This window comes from Bufo gargarizans, chromosome 2, assembly GCF_014858855.1.
Source record: "Bufo gargarizans isolate SCDJY-AF-19 chromosome 2, ASM1485885v1, whole genome shotgun sequence".
NCBI classification, from domain to species: domain Eukaryota; kingdom Metazoa; phylum Chordata; class Amphibia; order Anura; family Bufonidae; genus Bufo; species Bufo gargarizans.
In genome coordinates, this window is record NC_058081.1 from 371,136,782 (window position 1) to 371,158,985 (window position 22,204).

At 49.0% G+C, this 22,204-nt stretch overlaps 1 protein-coding gene across 3 annotated transcripts in view; it reads right to left on the reverse strand.

The window, feature by feature from the left end:
• RBM27 (RNA binding motif protein 27) overlaps positions 1-22,204 on the reverse strand; it is a 96,163-nt gene that overhangs the window by 45,545 nt on the left and 28,414 nt on the right. For 2 of the 3 annotated variants that reach the window (XM_044280744.1, XM_044280743.1), the window contains exons 12-17: positions 11,458-11,611; positions 8,416-8,664; positions 6,996-7,127; positions 2,571-2,684; positions 2,152-2,226; positions 839-994 (exon numbers count right to left, since the gene is read on the reverse strand). In XM_044280744.1, coding sequence (XP_044136679.1) covers positions 839-994; positions 2,152-2,226; positions 2,571-2,684; positions 6,996-7,127; positions 8,416-8,664; positions 11,458-11,611 — 880 coding nt within the window. The remainder of the gene's footprint in view (positions 1-838; positions 995-2,151; positions 2,227-2,570; positions 2,685-6,995; positions 7,128-8,415; positions 8,665-11,457; positions 11,612-22,204) is intronic. The other variant, XM_044280745.1, reaches the window with a different exon arrangement.

Below are 22,204 nucleotides of genomic sequence, written 5' to 3' on the forward strand. Positions count from 1 at the left end.
GGTCAGTCACCGCCCGGGACAGGGATTTGACCCATTCCGGATCCATACTTCCAGCAGAAGGGTGCACGTCAATGAACTGCGACTGAGTTGGCATGCCCTGGGTGGCCTGGCATGAGGCACAGAGGGAGTTCGCCTGACCCCTAGGAAACTTCACATTACATGAAGTGCAGGCATAATGGGTAGCCCTACCGAGGACCTGGGGTGCGGGATCCACTGGGTCCGACATGACCTGTGTCAGGGAGCCAGAGAGGGTACAGAGGAGGAGAGCAGCGCTGGTCCTACCAGAGTGGAGCTGTTTAACCCTTGCTGGAACGTGTCCCCAGGAGCAGGATACGTTTCCAGCCTCTCAGGCTGGAAACGCACGCATGGCCGAGGTACTTCAGGATGGAGCAGGCCGGAAGGGAAGAGCGGCTGGAAAATTAGGCTCTGCCCCCCTCCAGCCGCCCGGCGGAAGAACGAACAGACAGCGCGAAGCTCCACAGTATCACAATGGCAGGAAATTGTTAAAGAAAACTATGAGAGATTTGTGTTTAGGAAGCTAATGAACACAAAAAAAAAACTAAGATTCAGTGCAAAGGTGTCCATAGTCTTTTTTTGCTCCCATGGGCACTAAAATACATCATGTGTACTCAAGATGCGCATGTTAGTAAATTTTTTCTGCAAAATCTGTTAATAATAATAAAGTTTAGATCACTAACTCACAATGTGTAGTCAAAGTACTGCAATACATCATCTTAACACAAGCCTTACAAACATAGTAGTCTTAGTACTTGATAGTTCTTAAATTCGTATATAGAAGGGATTGGAGATAAATTGACACACATTCTGTATACATTACCTCAATTTTAGATTTTACTTTAGATGGAGTAGCTAATGTCTTCAACTCATCTTTAACCTGAGAAATTTTCTCATCAAGTTCTTTCAGAGTTTTTATAATCTCGGTCCTTTCTTCTGCTTTCATGCTTTTGTTTTTTTCAAGCTTTGATATCAACATCTATTGGAGTTAAGAAAAATAATAATTCAGATCTCAAGATAAATATGTTTTCCAGGTTTATTATAATGAGGCCATCAATATCTGATTGGTGCTCCGCTCACTGCATATTCACTTGAATGGGGGTAGCGTTGCAGTAACCAGCGTCATTGATTACACAATAGACAGAGCTGCATAGTTCTAGTGCTGGGTGTAGGAACATCACCAATCAGATATTGAAGGCCTATACTGAAAATATATATTTTTTTTTTAAATAATTTGGGGTGCTAAAATTGCTTATGGGATGCACATATGGGATGCAAAGGTTAAAAATAATCTAATCAGAATGTTACAGGAAAAATGTATACTTAAAATTACTTTCCAAAATCACGTGAGCTCATCTACTACTACTTGAAATCTGAAGTGTGTAATAAATGACTGTTCACTGAACAAAAACTGCACAGCAAAATTACTTTTCACAGTAAACACGACCACTATGCACTAAAGAGAATGCACTCCTGTGAGGGACCTAGTCTTTCCCAAGACAGTAAAGTCCTCTAAGCCTTTGCAGATGCTGAGTGGAGCAGTCAGGTTACTGGGCGATACATCGTGAAAGGGGGACAATCTCTTAATACGGGTGCATTCCCAAGTAGCACCCATGAGGTAAACATGCAAAACAGTGTGACCATCATTTAAAGGTTATTTCCATCTCTCAAGGCTGGAACCGCCTCCTCCTTTTTGCCATGCTGTTGCTATGAAGAGGGAGGAGCTGTGAGCCCCACATAGAAGGCCCTGACATAAGGCTAGCGCCAGGACATTGGAATCCAAGGCCGGGCCTGCGACGGTGACAGAGCCTCTGCCCAAGGGCACATCAGCCTATATGCAGCTCAATCCCATTCAATTGAAAAGACTGCAATACCAAACACAGCCACTATACAATGTACAGGTACATTGCTTGGTGAACTGTCCGGAGATTAGCAGCCTCTAAACAGCTGAACGACAGGGGTGCTGGGAGACAGACCAACCACTGATTAGATACAGATGACCCATCCCAAGGATAGCCCATCAATACCACACTCCAAGAAAACCCCTTTGGGCAACCACAATACACAAGAAGCTGGATCCTTCTGAACAAACAGGACAATGTCCAGTTTCTCCAGGTTGGCACATGTAGCACATACCTTCTGATATTCAATTTGCTTTTCTAACATTTCTTGTTTCTTCTTCCTCATGTCTTGTTGGAGCTTTATGGCCTCCTGAAAGTAAAGTTAAAATCATGTTAAACTAAAATAAAGAGGTTAAAAGGGGTTGTCCAACTTGTAAAAGCCAGGTAAGTATGAATCTTCTGTTAAGAGGGGGAGGCTGTGGGTACTTGCTAAAAATTCTATATTAACGGATAAATGACAGAGATTCGAGAGAATATTACCGTAAAGCAAAGCCATTAAGACGATGTGTGGGAGGAAATATAAGGGCAGGATTTGTTCACACAGAGCATGTAACTGAAGCCATGGTAAATGGAAAGGGGTGACCATTTATATTTCAGGTTCTCACAATGCACACGTGATCAGTACCATTGCAACAGAGGAGGCATATACTATACCTGCTTCTTCTTCAGAGCTTCCTGCACATCCACAGGTTTGGATCCTGTGGGGTTCTTATTTGCTACCTTTAAGCCGGCAGAGCTGTAAGCCATTTTGGAGACAGGTGGGAGAGTCTACATAAACAAATGGCAAACGTAAAGAAATCTGAGTATGTATATACGGTATATTATGCTCAACAATAAAAACCTTAATGCCATAAAGCAATGTAGCACAGTGCCATGCTCATTACCATCCGCTTGCCTTGGTGGGTTTTCTGCCTGTGCTAGAACTACAGCCCTTAAGGCTTCATTCACAGTGGCACACAGTCCGTGACATACCAGACTGGCATCATGCTTAGTGCAGGAGCGGATGGCGTCATTGGTTGCTATGACGCTGTGCACTTTGTGCCGACGCCGCTGTTCAGTAATACACTGGTACAGATCATACAAGTGTATTACTGTACTGCGGTGGCACAAAGCGCACAGCGTCATAGCAACCAATGACGCCGTGCGCTCCTGCACTAAGCAGGATGCCAGTCCGGCATCTCACAGACAGTGTTCAACGGACACGTGACTGAAGCCCAATACTTGCAGCAAGCTAACTTATGTACTATTTCTGATTACATATATTGGAAAACAATAAATACATACACAGGTGAACATTGACTTCCATTTGCAGTTTGAAACTTTAAAAGCAAGATTGGAAACTTAAAAGGGTATTCCCATCACATACAATGGGGGTATATCGCTAGGATATCCCCTCATTGTCTGATAGGTGGTGTCCCACCTCTGAGACCTGCACCTACAAGGAGAACGGAGCAGGGAGAGCTGTGGCTGGTGGACCCCGGGACGCCCAGCCCCTGCTTCCATTTATTTCTATGGGGCAAACGGAAACAGCCGAGCCAGAGCTAGTCTATTTTTGGCAGGCCCATTGAAATGAATGGAGGGCGGTTGCGTATGCGCAGTGCGCCCTCCATTCATTTCCCCGCTCAGTTCTCGTTGTAGGTGCGGGTCCCAGAGATGGAACCCGCACCTATCAGACATTGGGGGCATATCACAATTGTATATGATGGTAAAACACCTTTAACTTTTGCTAAAAGAGAGAGCGTGCCTAGTATGCAGAGAATTCCTTAAAAGGGTTTTACCATCACATACAAAAGGGGGCATATCGCTAGGATATGCCCCCATTGTCTGATAGGTGTGGGTCCCACCTCTGGGACCCGCACCTACAACAAGAAAGGAGAGGGGAAATAAATGGGGGGCGCACTGCACATGCGCAGCCGAAAATAGCTGAGCGCTGGCTCGGATATTTCAGTCTGCCCAATAGAAATGAATCGGAGCAAGGGCCACGCGTGCGCAGTGCGCTCCCATTCACTTGTATGGTAGCAGCAGGGAGCAGAACTTGGTGGTGGACGGACCCAGGGAAATCCAGGGTCCTCCAGCCACAGCTTTCGCTGTTCTGTTCTCCTTGTAGGTGCCGGTCCTAGCGATATGCCCCCATTGTCTCTCATGGGAATACCCCTTTAAAGGGAACCTGTGAGCTCCCATATGCTGCCCTCACTGTCTAAGGTTGGGCGATATACCGGTTTTCCGATATACAGCAGTATAAAAAAAAAAAAAAAAACGGCGATATGGCCGTTTCCTAATACCGCTGTATATTTTGTGACGTCATGGCTTTAAAAACTGAGTCCGCGACGCCGCTGCCCTCCCCCATCATTATCTATATCTACCAGCGCTGTCTCCGACTCCGCCCACCGACCAACGTCTAACGTCAGAATCAGGTGATGCCCCCAGGCTGAGACTAGAGCAGCGCAGTACATACGAACAGCAAGTGCGGGAAAGTCGGAGAAGAAGAACCCACACTCCGTCCGACTCCAACCGACCCCCACCCCCCGCGGAAAGAAGAGAGTCGACCCTATATCACAGGTGCCTGACGGGCAGCTATTAAAAGGTGTAATTTCACTCCACTTCTGCCTATTACCCCAGTTATATGTCTTGGCCCAGGCCCACTCAGTCCAATCATGCCTGCGCCTGCCAGTGCCACTAGCTGTATGCTCCGCAGTGAGCCATGCCATCATGAGTCCCTCGACTCCCTCCAGTACCTCCCGGCTCCCCCATGACATGATGAGCATGACGGTTGACCAACAAGAAGGAATTATGGTGGGCAGGCAGGTAACAAGTCACAGTCACACAGGTGGCCATAAGTCAGGGAGGGGGGGGGGGGGGGGGCGCAGCAGCTGCCCCCCAGCCCCATACTCTAATATCTCCTTGTGGCTGCCCCCACACAGTGTAACGTCTCCTTGTGGCTGCCCCCACACAGTGTAACGTCTCCTTGTGGCTGCCCCCACACAGTGTAACGTCTCCTTGTGGCTGCCCCCACACAGTGTAACGTCTCCTTGTGGCTGCCCCCACACAGTGTAACGTCTCCTTGTGGCTGCCCCCACACAGTGTAACGTCCTTCTAAAAAAATTTGCATAGTGTGATAAAGTCAATTATTTTCTGTAATGTACTGATAAACATTAGACTTTCGTATATTTTAGATTCATTACACACCAACTGAAGTAGTTCAAGCCTTTTATTGTTTTAATATTGATGATTTTGGCATACAGCTCATGAAAACCCCAAATTTCCTATCTCAAAAAATTTGCATATTTCATCCGACCAATAAAAGAAAAGTGTTTTTAATACAAAAAAAGTCAACCTTCAAATAATTATGTTCAGTTATGCACTCAATACTTGGTCGGGAATCCTTTTCCAGAAATGACTGCTCAATGCGGCGTGGCATGGAGGCAATCAGCCTGTGGTACTGCTGAGGTGTTATGGAGGCCCAGGATGCTTCGATAGTGGCCTTAAGCTCATCCAGAGTGTTGGGTCTTGCGTCTCTCAACTTTCTCTTCCCAATATCCCACAGATTCTCTATGGGGTTCAGGTTAGGAGAGTTGGCAGGCCAATTGAGCACAGTAATACCATGGTCAGTAAACCATTTACCAGTGGTTTTGGCACTGTGAGCAGGTGCCAGGTCGTGCTGAAAAATGAAATCTTCATCTCCATAAAGCTTTTCAGCAGATGGAAGCATGAAGTGCTCCAAAATCTCCTGATAGCTAGCTGCATTGACCCTGCCCTTGATAAAACACAGTGGACCAACACCAGCAGCTGACATGGCACCCCAGACCATCACTGACTGTGGGTACTTGACACTGGACTTCAGGCATTTTGGCATTTCCCTCTCCCCAGTCTTCCTCCAGACTCTGGCACCTTGATTTCCGAATGACATGCAACAGTCCAGTGCTGCTGTCACCTCTTCTCGTTGTGCAGCGTTTTCTGCCACACTTTTTCCTTCCCACAGACTTCCCACTGAGGTGCCTTGATACAGCACTCTGGGAACAGCCTATTCGTTCAGAAATTTCTTTCTGTGTCTTACCCTCTTGCTTGAGGGTGTCAATAATGGCCTTCTGGACAGCAGTCAGGTCGCCAGTCTTACCCATGATTGCGGTTTTGAGTAATGAACCAGGCTGGGAGTTTTTAAAAGCCTCAGGAATCTTTTGCACGTGTTTAGAGTTAATTAGTGGATTCAGATGATTAAGTTAATAGCTCGTTTAGAGAACCTTTTCATGATATGCTAATTTTTTTTAGATAGGAATTTTGGGTTTTCATGAGCTGTATGCCAAAATTATCAATATTAAAACAATAAAAGGCTTGAAATACTTCAGTTGGTGTGTAATGAATCTAAAATATATGAAAGTCTAATGTTTATCAGTACATTACAGAAAATAATGAACTTTATCACAATATGCAATTTTTTTTTAGAAGGACCTGTATAACGTCTCCTTGTGGCTGCCCCCATACAGTGTAACGTCTCCTTGTGGCTGCCCCCATACAGTGTAACGTCTCCTTGTGGCTGCCCCCATACAGTGTAACGTCTCCTTGTGGCTGCCCCCATACAGTGTAACGTCTCCTTGTGGCTGCCCCCATACAGTGTAACGTCTCCTTGTGGCTGCCCCCATACAGTATAACGTCTCCTTGTGGCTGCCCCCATACAGTATAACGTCTCCTTGTGGCTGCCCCCATACAGTATAACGTCTCCTTGTGGCTGCCCCCATACAGTATAACGTCTCCTTGTGGCTGCCCCCATACAGTATAACGTCTCCTTAATATGCTGGCAGGAATTAAAGAGTCTGGAGACTAGAAGATCACCAAAATGAGCCAAGGTGCCAAAACAGAATGGCAGAAGCAGGCGAGCATGATTTTTTTTTCTTTAGGACCAAAATCCTGGAAAAGCGCTGTAACTGTACGTTGAGATTTTGTATGCTTCAAAAATAAAATAAAAATACAATAACTTTGCATAGGTAGCACTTTTCTACAGGTTGAATCAGTGAAGACATTATGGGGTCAGTCTGTAAACACTAACTTCCTTCAAAAACATGCAACAGGTTACATTGCATTTACCCCAGGTTCCTCTGAGTTGTTCTGGTTAGGAGTTCCAAATGTTGAGTCAGGCTGACTGGTGACTGCTCCAAGCCGATGTTTTGCGGGTAGTTTATTATTAAGAACGTAGGAACCCTGGTTAAGAGGTTTGGCCTGTATATTGTGAAGTGAGATATTACAATATTTAATACGTGTACCATTAAGACAAAATTGATAAAATAATGTCTAGAAATAGCAAATGGTTAAAATAATAACAAAATGTGAATTACAAAGTCTATTCAGTGAGCATGTAATATTTTACAACCAATGTGGTTCGCAAGCAGAACGTCTTCTTTGCAGGTCAAAAGGGAAAATAAAAAAACAGAACTTATTCACTTATGTTAGAACCGCAATGTGAATGATGTCCCAAGCTTCACAGGTTGCCTCAGCTAACTCAGGCGATAAGAGACTTAAAAGGGTCTTCCGAAGGCCATAGTGGTACTGCATAGGCTGGTGCCTTCTCAAACAGCTGATTGGCAGGGGTCCCAGGTGTCGGACCCACACCAATTAGGTACTGATCACCTATCCAGAGGACAGATCAACAGTATAAAAACCCCTTTAAAGAGTACAGACAGGCAATGCATGAAAACATTTTTATCTCCAGAAGTGAGTAATTGAAGGACCGTACACATTTGGATATTTCCCATCTAGTGAACCTTATGAAGGGGAGGAAAAAAAAAAAAAAAAGAAAAGAAAAAAAATGACGACCTTAGAGGGGTTTTCCGACAGATTTTTACTGACGTGTGGGTTTGACACCTGGGAGTCCTGCCGATCATCTTATCAGGCACAGCTCTGTACATTCCCTTCAATGGGGCTGAGCTGTGGCTAGGCCATGTGACACACGACTGTGACATCACTTGGCCTAGGTAAAGCTGTTAAAGGTTGGGGCACTACTGCAAGCATGATGACTTCTCACACAACTGATTTGTAGGGTCCCCGGTGTCTGCCCTTCACCGACCAGATACTGATGACCTAGTTCAGGTAATAGCGGGGGGGGGGGGGGGAATTTCACTGGCTGCAGTGGTGATCTGCTCCTTTTGCATCATGTGACCATTTGCTCCAATTGAGTCATGTCAGAGGCCAACGATTGGCTGCAGCATCAAACAGTAAGTTTAGAAAGAGGAACCCAAGACTAATAGTGGAGGCTGGGGAGTGAAAGAGCTAGGACCCAGTGATGAGGATCAAGTAAGAATGATCGCCAATGTCGGTTGTGCCAGTCTAAAGCGTCTGGAAATCGGTGTACAACCCCTTTAATGGAAAGGACTTTCAGGCACAGAAATCTGCTGCCTGTGAGTCTAATAATATAGCCTGCAGAAGTGCTAATATTAACCATAACTTCTTACATTTCAAACATGAGATATGGTGCCAGTAAGATTACAGAGCACTCTTATACGTAGATTACCTTCTGCAGGTGCGCCTGCCCAGCAGCCGGAACGGATGACTGTGTGGTTGGTATAGTATGCGTTAAATGGTGGGGCGTCAAATGCTGTTGAAGCTGCTGAGAACCCTGCTGCTCAAAATTTTCCCTGTGCCACAGAACTCGAATAAACCTATTGTTTAAAACTGCTTCCGTGCTGGAAATCGCTCGCCTGGCCTCTTCGTTTTTCAAGTACTGGATCAGAGCACCTTCTGGATCTCCTTGGAAAGCAACCTAAAACAAAAAGAAGGAAAAATCAACTGCAAATTATCACGATGAGATAGCAGTGAAGTGAACAATGTTCTATTATAGTCAAATTATTCAAGACATTATTTAACATTTTGATATGCAACATCCAACCTAAAATAGCCAAACTAAAAAGACAAAAAAAGTCTAAAAAGAAAAAAGAAAAAGGAGATTTTTGTATAACTTACCAGTTAAATCTCTTTCTCGCTCTTCCTTGGGGGGACACAGACCTTGGGTATAGCTCAGCTCCCTAGGAGGCGTGACACTAAGTAAAACTGTTAAGCCCCTCCTCCATCAGCTATACCCTCAGCCTGGAGATAGAGGCTACCAGTTGCGTGTCCAAGTAGTGAAAGGATAACAACCAATAACGGAAACAACCAGCCAGCAACCCAACGGGGCGCCAAACCATAACCCTGTAACCAAACACAGAAGGGTGGGTGCTGTGTCCCCCAAGGAAGAGCGAGAAAGAGATTTAACTGGTAAGTTATACAAAAATCTCCTTTTCTCGCCCATTTTCCTTGGGGGACACAGACCTTGGGACGTTCAAGAGCAGTCCAAGAAGGGAGGGACCACAAACCCAAGGCGGAACACCACCAGAGCATCAGGAAACCGCTGCCTGCAAAACCAGGCGGCCCAAAGCAGCATCCGCTGATGCATGCGTATGCACTCTATAGAACTTTGTGAAAGTGTGCAGAGAGGACCAAGTGGCTGCTTTGCACAACTGTTCAGCCGAGGCCCGATGCCTCTGCGCCCAGGAAGCTCCGACTGCTCTGGTGGAATGAGCAGTGACGCCGAAAGGCGGAGCTCTGCCCTTGGCTCGATAAGCCTCAGACACCGCCAGTTTAATGAAACGGGCAATAGCCACCTTGGAGACCGCCAAACCCTTGCGCGAACCCTCCGGAACCACAAACAGGGAGTCCGTGCGCCGAAAGGATCCGGTGACCTCCAAGTAAATCTTCAACGCCCTGACCACATCCAGACGGTGCAGTTCCCGTTCTCTGGGGTGGGAAGGAGAGGGACAGAGCGACGGAAGGACGATGTCCTCATTGATGTGAAAGGCGGAGACCACCTTTGGCAGGAAAGTCGGGACAGGCCGAAGCACAACCTTATCCTGGTGGAAGATCAGGAAAGGTTCGGAGCAAGAAAGAGCCGCTAACTCCGACACCCGTCGGAGAGACGTGATGGCCACAAGAAAGATGACCTTGCAGGACAGAAGGCGAAGGGAGGCCTCCCGTAAAGGCTCGAAGGGGGCTGATTGGAGCGCCGAGAGCACCACATTCAGGTCCCAGGAAGGAACTGGAGGGCGGTACGGAGGAACAGAGTGAGCCACCCCTTGTAAGAAGGTCTTAATTGGCCCTAGAGGGGCCAGGGGACGCTGGAGAAGAATAGACAGCGCCGAAATCTGACCCTTCAGAGAACTGAGGCTCAGCCCCAGGTCCAGACCCGACTGGAGGAAGGACAGGATTGTGGGAAGAGAAAACCGGAGAGGTGGGATGCTCCGGGACTCACAGAACCCCAGATAGGACCTCCAAACCCGATAGTAGACCCTAGAGGACACGGGCTTACGAGCACGGATCATGGTGCGGACTACGTCCGCGGAGAAACCCCGTCGCGTTAAGACGGCGGTCTCAATAGCCACGCCGTCAAACGTAGCGAGCCTAAATGCTCGTGGAAGATCGGTCCCTGAGAGAGAAGGTCTTCCCTGGAGGGCAGTGGCCACGGTGCGTCTGCCAACAGCAACATTAGGTCGGCGTACCAAGACCGGCGGGGCCAATCCGGGGCGATTAGAATCGCGGGGACGCCCTCTGCCGCGATCCTCCGAAGAACCCGTGGCAGGAGGGGAAAAGGAGGAAAGACGTACAGAAGGGAGAATTCACGCCACGGAAGGACGAGGAAAAATAAAACAACAAGGAGAAAACAGCCCTGCAGTAGCAGGGGGTGTCTTGCCTCCTTGGACACTAAGCTAAAACTGGTAGCCTCTATCTCCAGGCTGAGGGTATAGCTGATGGAGGAGGGGCTTAACAGTTTTACTTAGTGTCACGCCTCCTAGGGAGCTGAGCTATACCCAAGGTCTGTGTCCCCCAAGGAAAATGGGCGAGAAAAAACAATGATGGACACATTATACATGGAAGTCATACAATAATGCAATAATGAAACAGTTGTCACTAGTTTTTGTCTCTCTAGCGGTAGCCGTATCAGCTCACACCTACAAAAGAACATGTACACGGCTGCTCGGTGCAGGGGGCATGCTAGCAGAAAATGGTGATCTTTGTTCTCTAATCATGCAGTTTGGGCAAAGTATAATTACTTGGTATGGTTATACCCAGGAAAGAGTGGAGATTATTTTATCTCATGAACAGGCTGGCTAAGCCAATACAAGAGAAAAATTTGAACTTTGCCATGTGAGGGCTTATTTTTTTGCGGGACAAATTATATTTAAATATTAGAAAATGGGAAAAAAATTCCCTGTGAGGTGAAAGTTTTGACATTATGGCATTCACTATGTGCTAAAAATAACACAGTATTTATTCTGTGTGTCAATACGGAAACCTCAGCCTGTGTCATGGTAACCCATTGGAGCCCAGTGATTTCACTTTGGGGACTCTGATCAGAAGGCAGAGGGAGCAGCATCTGAAGGGTTAAATAGCAGGTTTCAGCGCGATCTGTGTTCCCCGTCACTGCGGCCCGCTCTAAACATTCCCTCACACATTATCACATCCATGTACGCGATAATGCAAAGGGGTTAAGAACTTGCCAAATAATTCTGAAGCTGTAGCTCACCTGAATATTCACTATGGTACCAAATTTGCTGAAGTGCTCATTCAATTTGGTAATGTTATTAAGGTCCTGAGGAATTTTTCGGACTTCAAGTTTGGTATTCGTGTACTGTATCTTCTTCCCAAAACCAAGTTTGTTATGGTTATTGTTTCCTTGCCTGGAAAAGAGAAGCATTATAGTACAACTATATATGGGAATATGACTAAATATATATATGGGAATATGACTATATATATATATATATATATATATATATATATATATATATATATATATATATATATATATATATATATATATATATATATATATAGCTCTGCCCTCAGACAATTTCCATCATCTACAGAACCAGAATGGAAGTCTTATCAAAGCGTTTTTTTTATTGCTTTTCCTCCATCTAGGTTTCCAGCAGATGCAGTGAAAAAGTCATAAAAAAAAAAAACACACTACTTTTAAACCACATATATACACACAGATGCTGAATATCTATAGTTACCTTGCTTTACATTTTTTGAATTGCTTTGCTATTGCATGACATTTTGTGCTAAAGTTATATTTTTCTGGTTTTTGTGTTAGTAGATTGAAATGCATTAGGCGAGCTCAGACGACACAATGCATTTGGAGCTAAGGTGTTAAAGGGGCACTCCAGTTTTTGCGTTTTTGACCGCCATGTGACCTCAATATTCTGCTGCCCCTGACCAGGTATAGAACAGGTGAAGAGTGCTTCATTGCTGAGCAGACCATAAGGCCGATTACTGCAACCTGACACGGTTTCTCACAGCTACAGTTCAAGCACACAATTAGAGATGAGCGAACTTCTGTTTTAAGTTCGGCGTCTAAAGTTCGGGGGCGGGTTAGCGGAGAATCCCGATCTGGAACCGGATATGGATTCCGACTTCCGTTGTGGTCCGTGGTAGCGGAATCAATAATGGCCGATTATTGATTCCGCTACCACGGACCACAACGGAAGTCGGAATCCATATCCGGTTCCAGATCGGGATTCTCCGCTAACCCGCCCCCGAACTTTAGACGCCGAACTTAAAACAGAAGTTCGCTCATCTCTACACACAATCTTTATATGTTCCATATGTACTTGCCGCTAAACCACTGTGGATTTACAATGTGGCACACTACAGCCCTGCACCCACCACATGGAGACTCGGCCACACAGTATTGCTATCTGGGGAAGTGCAGGCATCTTACATAAGTAAATACATGAACAGTGAAGTGGGTATGTGACGCTGTTGCTCATGGACATATCACTGATTACATGTTGACTACGATGTCAATGACTGACACCATGTTTAGTCCATTTCAGTTACTTCCATGGAGGTGTCAATCATAGGCTATACCACACTACTGACTGAAAAAGGCTGAGAAGCCAAGAGGTTTGGGCACAGAATGAGAAGAACTCAGAACAAGCTCTAGGATGAATGAAAGCCGAACAGACTGCCCCACAGGCACCTGTAGAACCACAGAAACATGCCACCAACAAGAGAAATAGCTGCAGTGGAGATGTCAAGAAAGAGAGGAGTGACCTCAGAGGAACCCAGATGGTCTAGACCAAGCATGCTCAACCTGCGGCCCTCCAGCTGTTGCAAAACTACAACTCCCATCATTCCCAGACAGCCTAAAGAAGGGCATGGTGGGAGTTGTAGCTTTACAACAGCTGGAGGGCCGCAGGTTGAGCATCCCTGGTCTAGACAAAGGAAAAAAATCCACCCACCCTGGAAAAACCTCTATGCAAAAACCACAGAAGCAGACCCTGCTGTGGAAAATCTACAAACCTGGAAAATAAGGAGGCAAGAACACAAAGACCAACCTAAACCCAGGCTCCGTCCCCGAGGAGACAGTCACCAAATAGACCACGGCAGAAGGAAGCACTACAGACAAAGGAGTCTCCAACCATGGTTCCATAGGTTGCTGGTAGGTTGCTGGATGTTTCTCCCAACTGAATATTGGTAAGCGCATTAAAAACAGGACATTAGAGGAACAAAAATAGAGATGGTCCAGGGAGACCAGAGAACAAACCAACAGGCCAAACCAGAGAATTGCCATGCATGTGGCATAGAGCCTCAGGAGGCCAGCAAAGCCGGAGTACACAGTAGTCCAAAATGCCACCACTGGACATATACATCAGAGACAAGAAAGTTTGAGATGGAAAGATGGACCAAATAGAGACTGGAAGTCTGGGGGGAAAAAAAAACCAGAGCTGATAAATCTGTATTCTAGCAAAATGGGAGCTAGTAACATGCTCCGAAATATTCTGGTAAGAGCTCTGTCGAAGCCTAGGTCGTAGCACAGAAGAAAGACACAGGAAAATTCAAGTAGGGAAAGGAGTGGAGAATTTGGAGAGAACAGGAAAAATTATCTGTGCAGCCCACGGGGAGGTTAAAGGGGTTATTCTACTCCTATAATGCCCCCCAGAATGCCTGGGAACTTCATACACGTTATACTTACCCCGATCACCGGCATGCGCGTCACTCCTTATGCCCGCATGGATCAAAACTTCATCTCCCCGTCACGCAGGTGTGCAGCCAATAGCAGGCCGTCACTGGAATGAGGCTCCCTAGCATCACCCGCAATGCTAGGGAGGCTTTTCCCTAGCAGCGCCGTCCTTGCAGCAGGGATCAGGATTAACGCGGGTGGCGGGAAGCAGGGTAAGAATAACCTGTATGAGGTGCTTGGGCATTATAGGGGTTGGATAACCCCTTTAAGGGCAAGTGCTAGACTCCAGACAAAGACCATTTCTCAAAATTTAAAAAAGAAAAATAACAGCAACATGGGACGCGGCTGTTGGAAGGAGGGCCTGTATAAAGAGACATCAGAGCAGCCGCCTAAAAGGGCACAGGTAGACTATTCAAGACACCCTGGGGAAGACTTAAAGGGGGTTGTCTCATCATGGTATCGCTAGGATATGCCACCATTGTCTTATAGGTATGAGTCCCATACTGCTGGGATCTGCACCTATATCGAGAACAGAGCCCCGCAAGTGAAGGAGGGCACACTGCGCAGCCGCCTTAATTTATTTTCTATGGGGCCAGCGAAAATAGCCGAGCACTGGCTCGGCTATTTCCGTCAGCTCCATAGAAATGAATAGGAGCGGGTGCCGCGCATGCACGGTACGCTCCCATTCACTTCTATGGGGAGCCAGCTTGGTAGTGGCCGGACCGGAGTCCTCCAGCTACCGGCTTGGAGGCTCCGTTCTCGATATAGGTGCGGGTCCCGGTGGTGAGATCTGCACCTATGAGACAATGGGGGCATATCCTAGCGATATGCCCCCATTGTCCATGATGAGACAACCCCTTTAAAGGGGATGTGTCACAAAGCATATTCTACATTTTTCAAACCAGCCTGAATCTAGAATCAGGATCTGAATACTTTTGCAATTGCTTGTAATTAAAAATGTAGTATAGCCAGTAGGGAATCGACAGCTATTGATTTTCTTAGAGCAGATACCGATATTCTGTGAACTTTCAGGCCGATAACATACAGATATTCTGTGCATTTTCCTTTTAGATTTTTTTTTTTAAAATTTTTTTTCTATTCCTACACAAATCTGCTGTTAAATGAACATGTTTATTGTTAACATTTAGCTTTTTTTGGTAAATCTTTCTTTTTCATTGGTGATATGTGTTACAACAAATTGTGCCTGAGGCCTTATACATACCTCATATTACACAGACATTGTGTAATCTAATACCTCGCTCATAACTACAGCATACACTAAGAGTCCTTATATACCTGATAATAGTATATATAATATATACTGTGAGAGAGATAGATATATATATAAATATATATATATATATATATATATATATATATACACACACACACACAAACACATACACACACACACACCTCATACTATTATACATATACAGTGTTCATTATATAACGGATTAGCCCATTTCTGCAAGGGGGGGCAGAGCTGGTGGGAGGAGCTAAAACTTTTCCCCCCCACTTTGTGTCGCCTCCTAGTGGCATCAGCTATATCCATGGCGCTCCCAATGAAACAAGAGAAAGCAACACACAGCTGAAATCAAATCAAAGGGAAGCCTTTACAAAATTACTAAATTTTCTAGGTGGATTTTGAATGTGAAATATTAAAAAGTGGAGTTTTCATTTAGATTTATCGCTACATTGCATACTTGGGCATAATGATATCTTCCATGTGCATTCTGCATCACTCCTATCAATAGAAATGCTTGCCCCAATAAAGACCAGAATAGGAAACGTTATATAATCTGTGGAATGGCCACACGGATCCGCAAAAAAATACAATGTGCGCATGGCACCATAGAAATTAGAGAGGCAGTGTGCCATCTACAAAAAAGCTATAAGGATAGCACATGAATGAAAAATACAGTCATGCACATGAGGACTAAGGGAGTCATTTATCAAACTGGTGTAAAGTAGAAGTGGCTCAGTTATTCATAGCAACCAGAATCCTCCTCTCATTTTCCAAAGGAGCTGTCCAAAATGAAAGGAGGAATCGGAATGGTTAATGTGGGCAACTAGGCCAGTTATACTTTACACAGTTTGATAAATGACCCCCTAAATGTCCACAATAAGACATGCTCTTAGAGGGAATCTGACGTGCATGTACTCCTATATGTGGGCAGTATGTTATGGAGCAGAGAAATTTGATATATAGTTTCTCGTGCGTGGCATTGGGGGACACAGCACCATGGGTATATGCCCAGCTGCCACTAGGAGGCTGACACTAGAAACAAAAAAAAAAGTGTTGGCTCCACCCAGGTGGGCTATACCCCTCTGCTAGAGCCAGAATAACTCAGTCTAGTTCTAGTGTCCGTAGGAGGCAGACCTGACCTGCTAGCAGGTCACTCTGCTAATTTTATTTTTTATTTATTTTATTTTTTCCTTTTTTCTTTCTCTACAGGTGGCAGGGGTGGCTCCATCGTGTTCCACCTTAGTTGCCCCCCTGCGGGCGCGTACCTAGGTACCCGGCAGCCACCCAGTCCCCACGTGCTGCTTCCGCAGTGGATTCCGGCGGACCCACGGTTTCCGTGTTGAGTCCGCCGAGGGGGTGGTCATGCTGCGCCTGAAAACATCGGAGGGTGAGTAAGGCGCTCCCCCTACTCTTTTTCCCCCTTAGGAGTCTTCCTATCAGTCTCCTGTTGCCTGGCCCTTCCTTGGGCTTCTGTTCTTATGGAGCCTGCACCTTTAAGACCGCCGCTTCCGGCGTTCTCACTCCCTACCTTATGGCGCTGTGTCCCCTCCTCTTCTGCCGGTGCGGTCCGCGGTGCCGCGATCGCAGTCTCCCGCTTCCGGCAGCGTTCCTCTACTTCAGGCCCCGGCTGTGCTTCGGCCTAGGCCGCGACTGCGTGGGCGGGGCTTCGTCTTCGCCTCCGCCTCCCAGGCTTCCCGGGTTTTTTCCCCTGCGTCCCTCCCCTTGTGGGTGGCGGTCTGGGAGGTCCTTTTTTCTCGCCCAATCCAGCGCCAGCGCGGGCTGCTGGGGGGGCGTTTCTCTTGAACGGCGTTTCTTAGCCCTGCTCCTGTCTCTGCTCGTCGCCATCCTGCTCTCCTGCGACCGGCTTCCTGGGACACAGCACCATTGGTAGTGGTAGGCAGCCTCCGGCTGACTCTTTCTTTACAGGCTCCACCCTCCGCCCTCATGTCTTCCTCTGGTCAGGCCCCCACTCCCTCCGCCGCCATTTCCACTCATTACGCCTGCTCTGTGTGTAATAGGAAGTTCCCATGCGGCCAACCTACTTCCCTCTGCGTGCAGTGCCTCAACCCCAGGCCCGCCCAGTCCGCTCCTGCGGCCTCCACTTTGTCGGTTCTCCCGGAATGGGCTGCTACCCTGTCCCAGGCCATAGGTAGCCTTGCTAGCCTCTCCCAATCCCTGGCACAGTCCCTGGACAGTCTCCCTGCCCAGATTGCGGCCGCCTCTGGTAGGGCCCCTACCGCTGGTGATGCGCCTGGCGTCAGTTCTCGTCCTGGCTCCGGCACTCGGTCCCGCAAGCGACCACGTACGGTCTCGGCCGGGTCCCACTCCTCCTCCGCTACCCCGGATCACTCCCCGGTTAGGTCTGAGTCGGGCGAGATTTCTTCTTCAGCCGCTTCCGCCGCTCCTGGGGACTCCTCCGCTTCAGATTCTGAATCTGAGCGGTGCTCGGCGATGTCGGCAGCCGTACAGGATCTCATCAGGGCCGTTCGGGACGCGCTCCATGTACAGGACGTTCCTTCATCCTCCTCCCTGGAGGCGGTGTCCTTCCGCCGTTCTAAGCGGTCCACGGTTTTTTTCCCGAATCACGAGGATCTGGACGCGCTCCTTGCCAAGGAGTGGCGCCACCCTGACCGGCGCCTTCATCTCACCAAGGCCTCTGATGTCCCTTACCCCTTCTCAGAGGATTCGGTCAATCTCTGGACGATTCCCCCTCTGGTGGATCCTCAGGTCGCCCGCCTGGCGAAAGCTACTACGCTTCCCCTGGCTGATGCGGCTTCCTTGTCGGATCCCGCGGACAAACGGGTCGACTCCTTAGCCAAGTCCGTTTTCATCGCAGCGGGCGCCGCCATCCGCCCTGCGTTTGCCGCCTCCTGGGTGGCCAAGGCATGCGCTATCTGGGCAAAGCAACTTCTCCGTGCCTTACCTTCTGACTCTGACCAGGGGGACCTGGCAGTGCTTGCCTCCCAGATCTATCAGGCTTCCAAGTTTCTTTGTGACGCCTCTATGGAATCGGCTCGCCGCTCCGGGCGTGCGGCCGCCAATTCTGTGGCTATCCGCCGCACCATCTGGCTTCGTTCCTGGGCGGCGGACTCCGCCTCCAAGAAGGCTCTGATCTCTCTTCCCTTTCTTGGTGGAAAGCTTTTTGGGAAACGCTTGGAGGAGCTCATCTCTGAGGCCACCGGAGGTAAGAGTTCTCTTCTTCCTCAGAATCAGCCTCGCCGCCGTCGTTTCCCCGGGTCGTCCTCCCGGACGCAGTCCTTTCGGTCCCCTCCCGCCCGATCTGATAAGAAGCCTTCCAGACCTTCCTTTAAGTCCAGGCCCTCTTGGCATGCCAAGCCCAAGCCCGCTCGCCCCCAGTCCACTAAGCCTCCTTCCGCATGACTCGATCCCCGTCACGGTGGGGGGGCGCCTGCTCGTCTTTCGGGATGTTTGGCAGGCAAACGTAGAAGACGCTTGGGTTCTCGAGGTGGTCTCTTCGGGGTACAGAATCGAATTCACCGACCTTCCACCCGGTCGGTTCTTCTTGACGTCCCCCCCCCGTGTCTCCCGCCCGGGCAGACGGTTTTTTTCAGGCCATTCGTTCCCTGCGTGCTCTGGGGGTCATTGTTCCGGTTCCAGAGTCAGAACGCTTTCGGGGTTTCTACTCGAACCTGTTCACTGTTCCCAAAAAGGACGGTTCGCTCCGTCCTATCCTGGATCTGAAGGCGCTCAATCACTTCGTCCGGGTCCGTCATTTCCGCATGGAGTCCCTCCGGTCTGTGATCGCCTCCTTGGAGTTGGGCGACTTCCTGTCTTCAATCGACATTCAGGATGCCTATCTCCACATTCCCATCGCCCTCTCCCACCAGAAGTTCCTTCGCTTCGCGGTGGGTTCTCTTCATTTCCAATTTGTAGCCCTGCCCTTCGGTCTGGCCTCCGCGCCGAGGGTTTTCACCAAGGTGTTAGCTCCCCTCGTGGCCCTTCTTCGTGCCAGGGGGGTCGCCTTGGTGCCTTACCTGGACGACCTTCTGGTTCGGGCCCCGTCTCCGGAGGACAATCTGTCCAGCCTGAGCATCACCCTCTCGGCTCTTGCTCAGTTCGGGTGGCTTGTCAACCACTCCAAGTCCTCCCTTGTCCCACGCCAGAGGATGCTTTTTCTGGGCATGCTTTTCGACACTCGCCTCGGGCGGGTGTTTCTTCCCCCAGAGAAGGTCTCTTCTCTTCAGGCGGGGGTGCATCTTCTCCGCGGGCCGTCCTCTCTGACCATCAGGACGTGTATGCGCGTCCTGGGGAGGATGGTGGCCTCATTCGAAGCCATTCCCTATTCCCAATTTCACTCCCGGGACCTTCAGTTGTTCATCCTATCCAGGTGGGACAAGTCCCCGGAGGGTCTCGATCGCCTTGTCCGTCTCCCCCCTCAGGTTCGCCTGGGTCTGTCCTGGTGGTTGCTTCCCCGGACGGTGTCCCTGGGCCGGTCCTTCCTCCCTCCCAGTTGGCGGGTGATCACGACCGATGCCAGTCTCTCGGGATGGGGAGCGGTGTTAGAGTCCCTCACGGTTCAGGGTCTGTGGTCTGTTCAGGAGTCCTCCCTGCAGATCAACGTTCTCGAACTCAGGGCAATTTTCTTAGCGCTGTCGCACTGGACCTCTCGTCTGCGCGGCCTCCCAATCCGGATTCAGACGGACAATTCCACCGCCGTGGCTTATCTGAATCATCAGGGGGGGCACCAGGAGCGTGATGGCCCTGCTAGAGGCCTCTCAGATCCTGCGTTGGGCGGAGGAACACGTTCCCGTTCTCTCCGCCGTCCACATTCCCGGGGTCGACAATTGGGCGGCAGACTTTCTCAGTCGTCAGCTCGTCGACCCGGGCGAATGGTCTCTCCACCCGGAGGTATTTCTTCAACTGTGTCTCCGATGGGGAACTCCGGACGTGGATCTCTTCGCGTCTCGCCTAAATCACAGGCTTCCACGCTATGCCGCGCGGTCCAGGGATCCGCAAGCTCTAGCGGTCGATGCCCTAGTTCTGCCTTGGTCCCAGTTCGACCTTCTATATCTCTTTCCGCCCATCCCTCTTCTGCCTCGAGTGCTCAAGCGTCTCAAGGCAGCCCGGGTGCCGGCGATTCTGGTGGCTCCGGACTGGCCCCGCAGGGCGTGGTACGCAGATCTTGTGTTTCTGCTCGCCGACGTCCCGTGGCGTCTCCCTCTGCACCGCGATCTCCTTTCGCAGGGCCCTCTGTTCCACCTGAATTTACCGCAGCTTCGTTTGACGGCGTGGCTGTTGAGACCGCGGTCCTGAAGGCCCGTGGTCTCTCGGACTCTGTCATTCAGACGATGCTTCGCGCTCGGAAGCCTCAGTCGGCCCGTATTTACTACCGGACCTGGAGGGCGTACTTTGCTTGGTGCGAGTCCGGACGTTTTCGTCCCCTCCTTTTTTCGGTCCCTAATATTCTGGCCTTCCTTCAGGCTGGTTTTGAAAAGGGGCTTCGCCTGGCTTCTCTCAGGGGGCAGATTTCTGCCCTTTCGGTCCTTTTTCAGCGCCCTGTGGCCGCGCGGGCTCAGGTTAGGACTTTTCTACAGGGTGTCGCTCGCCGAGCCCCTCCCTTTCGCCTTCCGGTGGAGCCGTGGGACCTGAATCTTGTCCTCGATGCTCTTCAGTCTTCTCCGTTTGAGCCCTTGGCAGACATCTCTCTGTCGTTTGTATCGTTTAAGGTTGCCTTCCTTGTGGCGATCACCTCTATCCGCCGGGTCTCCGAACTGGCGGCGCTTTCCTGCCGGTCGCCTTTCCTGGTGTTCCATCAGGACAAGGTGGTTTTGCGCCCCGTTCCTTCTTTTCTTCCTAAGGTTGTCTCCTCGTTTCATATCAATGAGGAGATTGTCCTTCCTTCCTTCTGCCCTAATCCTTCTCGCCCTCGGGAGAAGTCTCTCCATTGCCTGGATGTTGTTCGGGCTCTCCGCTGGTACCTTCGCCTCACGGAACCCTTCCGTCGTTCGGACTCTCTTTTCCTGGTTCCGGCGGGTCCTCGTAAGGGTTTGCCTGCCTCCAAGGCCACCATCTCTCGCTGGGTTCGGTCGGCTGTCAAGGAGGCGTACGCCGCAAAGGGCCGTGCTCCCCCTTCCAGGTTGACCGCTCATTCGACTAGGGCAGTTGGGGCTTCCTGGGCGGTGCGTCATCAGGCTTCGGCTGCCCAGCTTTGCCGGGCCGCCACCTGGGCGTCAGTTCACACTTTTTCTAAATTCTACCATATTCATTCCCTGGCTTCTGCTGACGCCAGCCTGGGGCGTAAGGTTCTGCAGGCAGCGGTGCTTTAGGTTGCTGTCTTGGCGTTCTTCTTCCCTCCCTCAGGGACTGCTTTGGGACGTCCCATGGTGCTGTGTCCCCCAATGCCACGCACGAGAAAAATTGATTTTTTGTACTCACCGTAAAATCCTTTTCTCGTAGTAGGCATTGGGGGACACAGATCCCACCCTTTCCTTTGGAGCATTTATTCTTGTTTGTGGCTCCGGCATTTGCTGTGGTTGTTGGGTCCTCCAGTTCAAGACTTGTCGGCGTTCAGTCTCATTTTAGTTCAGGTGTGGCGTTCCTACTGCTTTTGTACTGACTGAGTTATTCTGGCTCTAGCAGAGGGGTATAGCCCACCTGGGTGGAGCCAACACTTTTTTTTTTGTTTCTAGTGTCAGCCTCCTAGTGGCAGCTGGGCATATACCCATGGTGCTGTGTCCCCCAATGCCTACTACGAGAAAAGGATTTTACGGTGAGTACAAAAAATCCATTTTTTGTGGGAAAAGAAATCCCAGCTTTTTCTATGCTTTGAAGTCCAGTGGGCAGTGTTTATTCGCGCTACACAAGCCAATCACTGATAGGACAGCCATTTGGACTCTTAAATGAATTAATTATAAGTCTACCGAGTATTTTTCCACAAATCTATATAATCAATCTGCTCAGCTCCTCCTGCTCTACAACATTGTGCCCGCTTATCAGACATCATGTTAAAGGCTATGTACACCTTTGGAGGATTTTTTATCTTTTATGATTGCGTTTTACTCATTTTGGGCAATTTTTTTTTTACTTAATTGG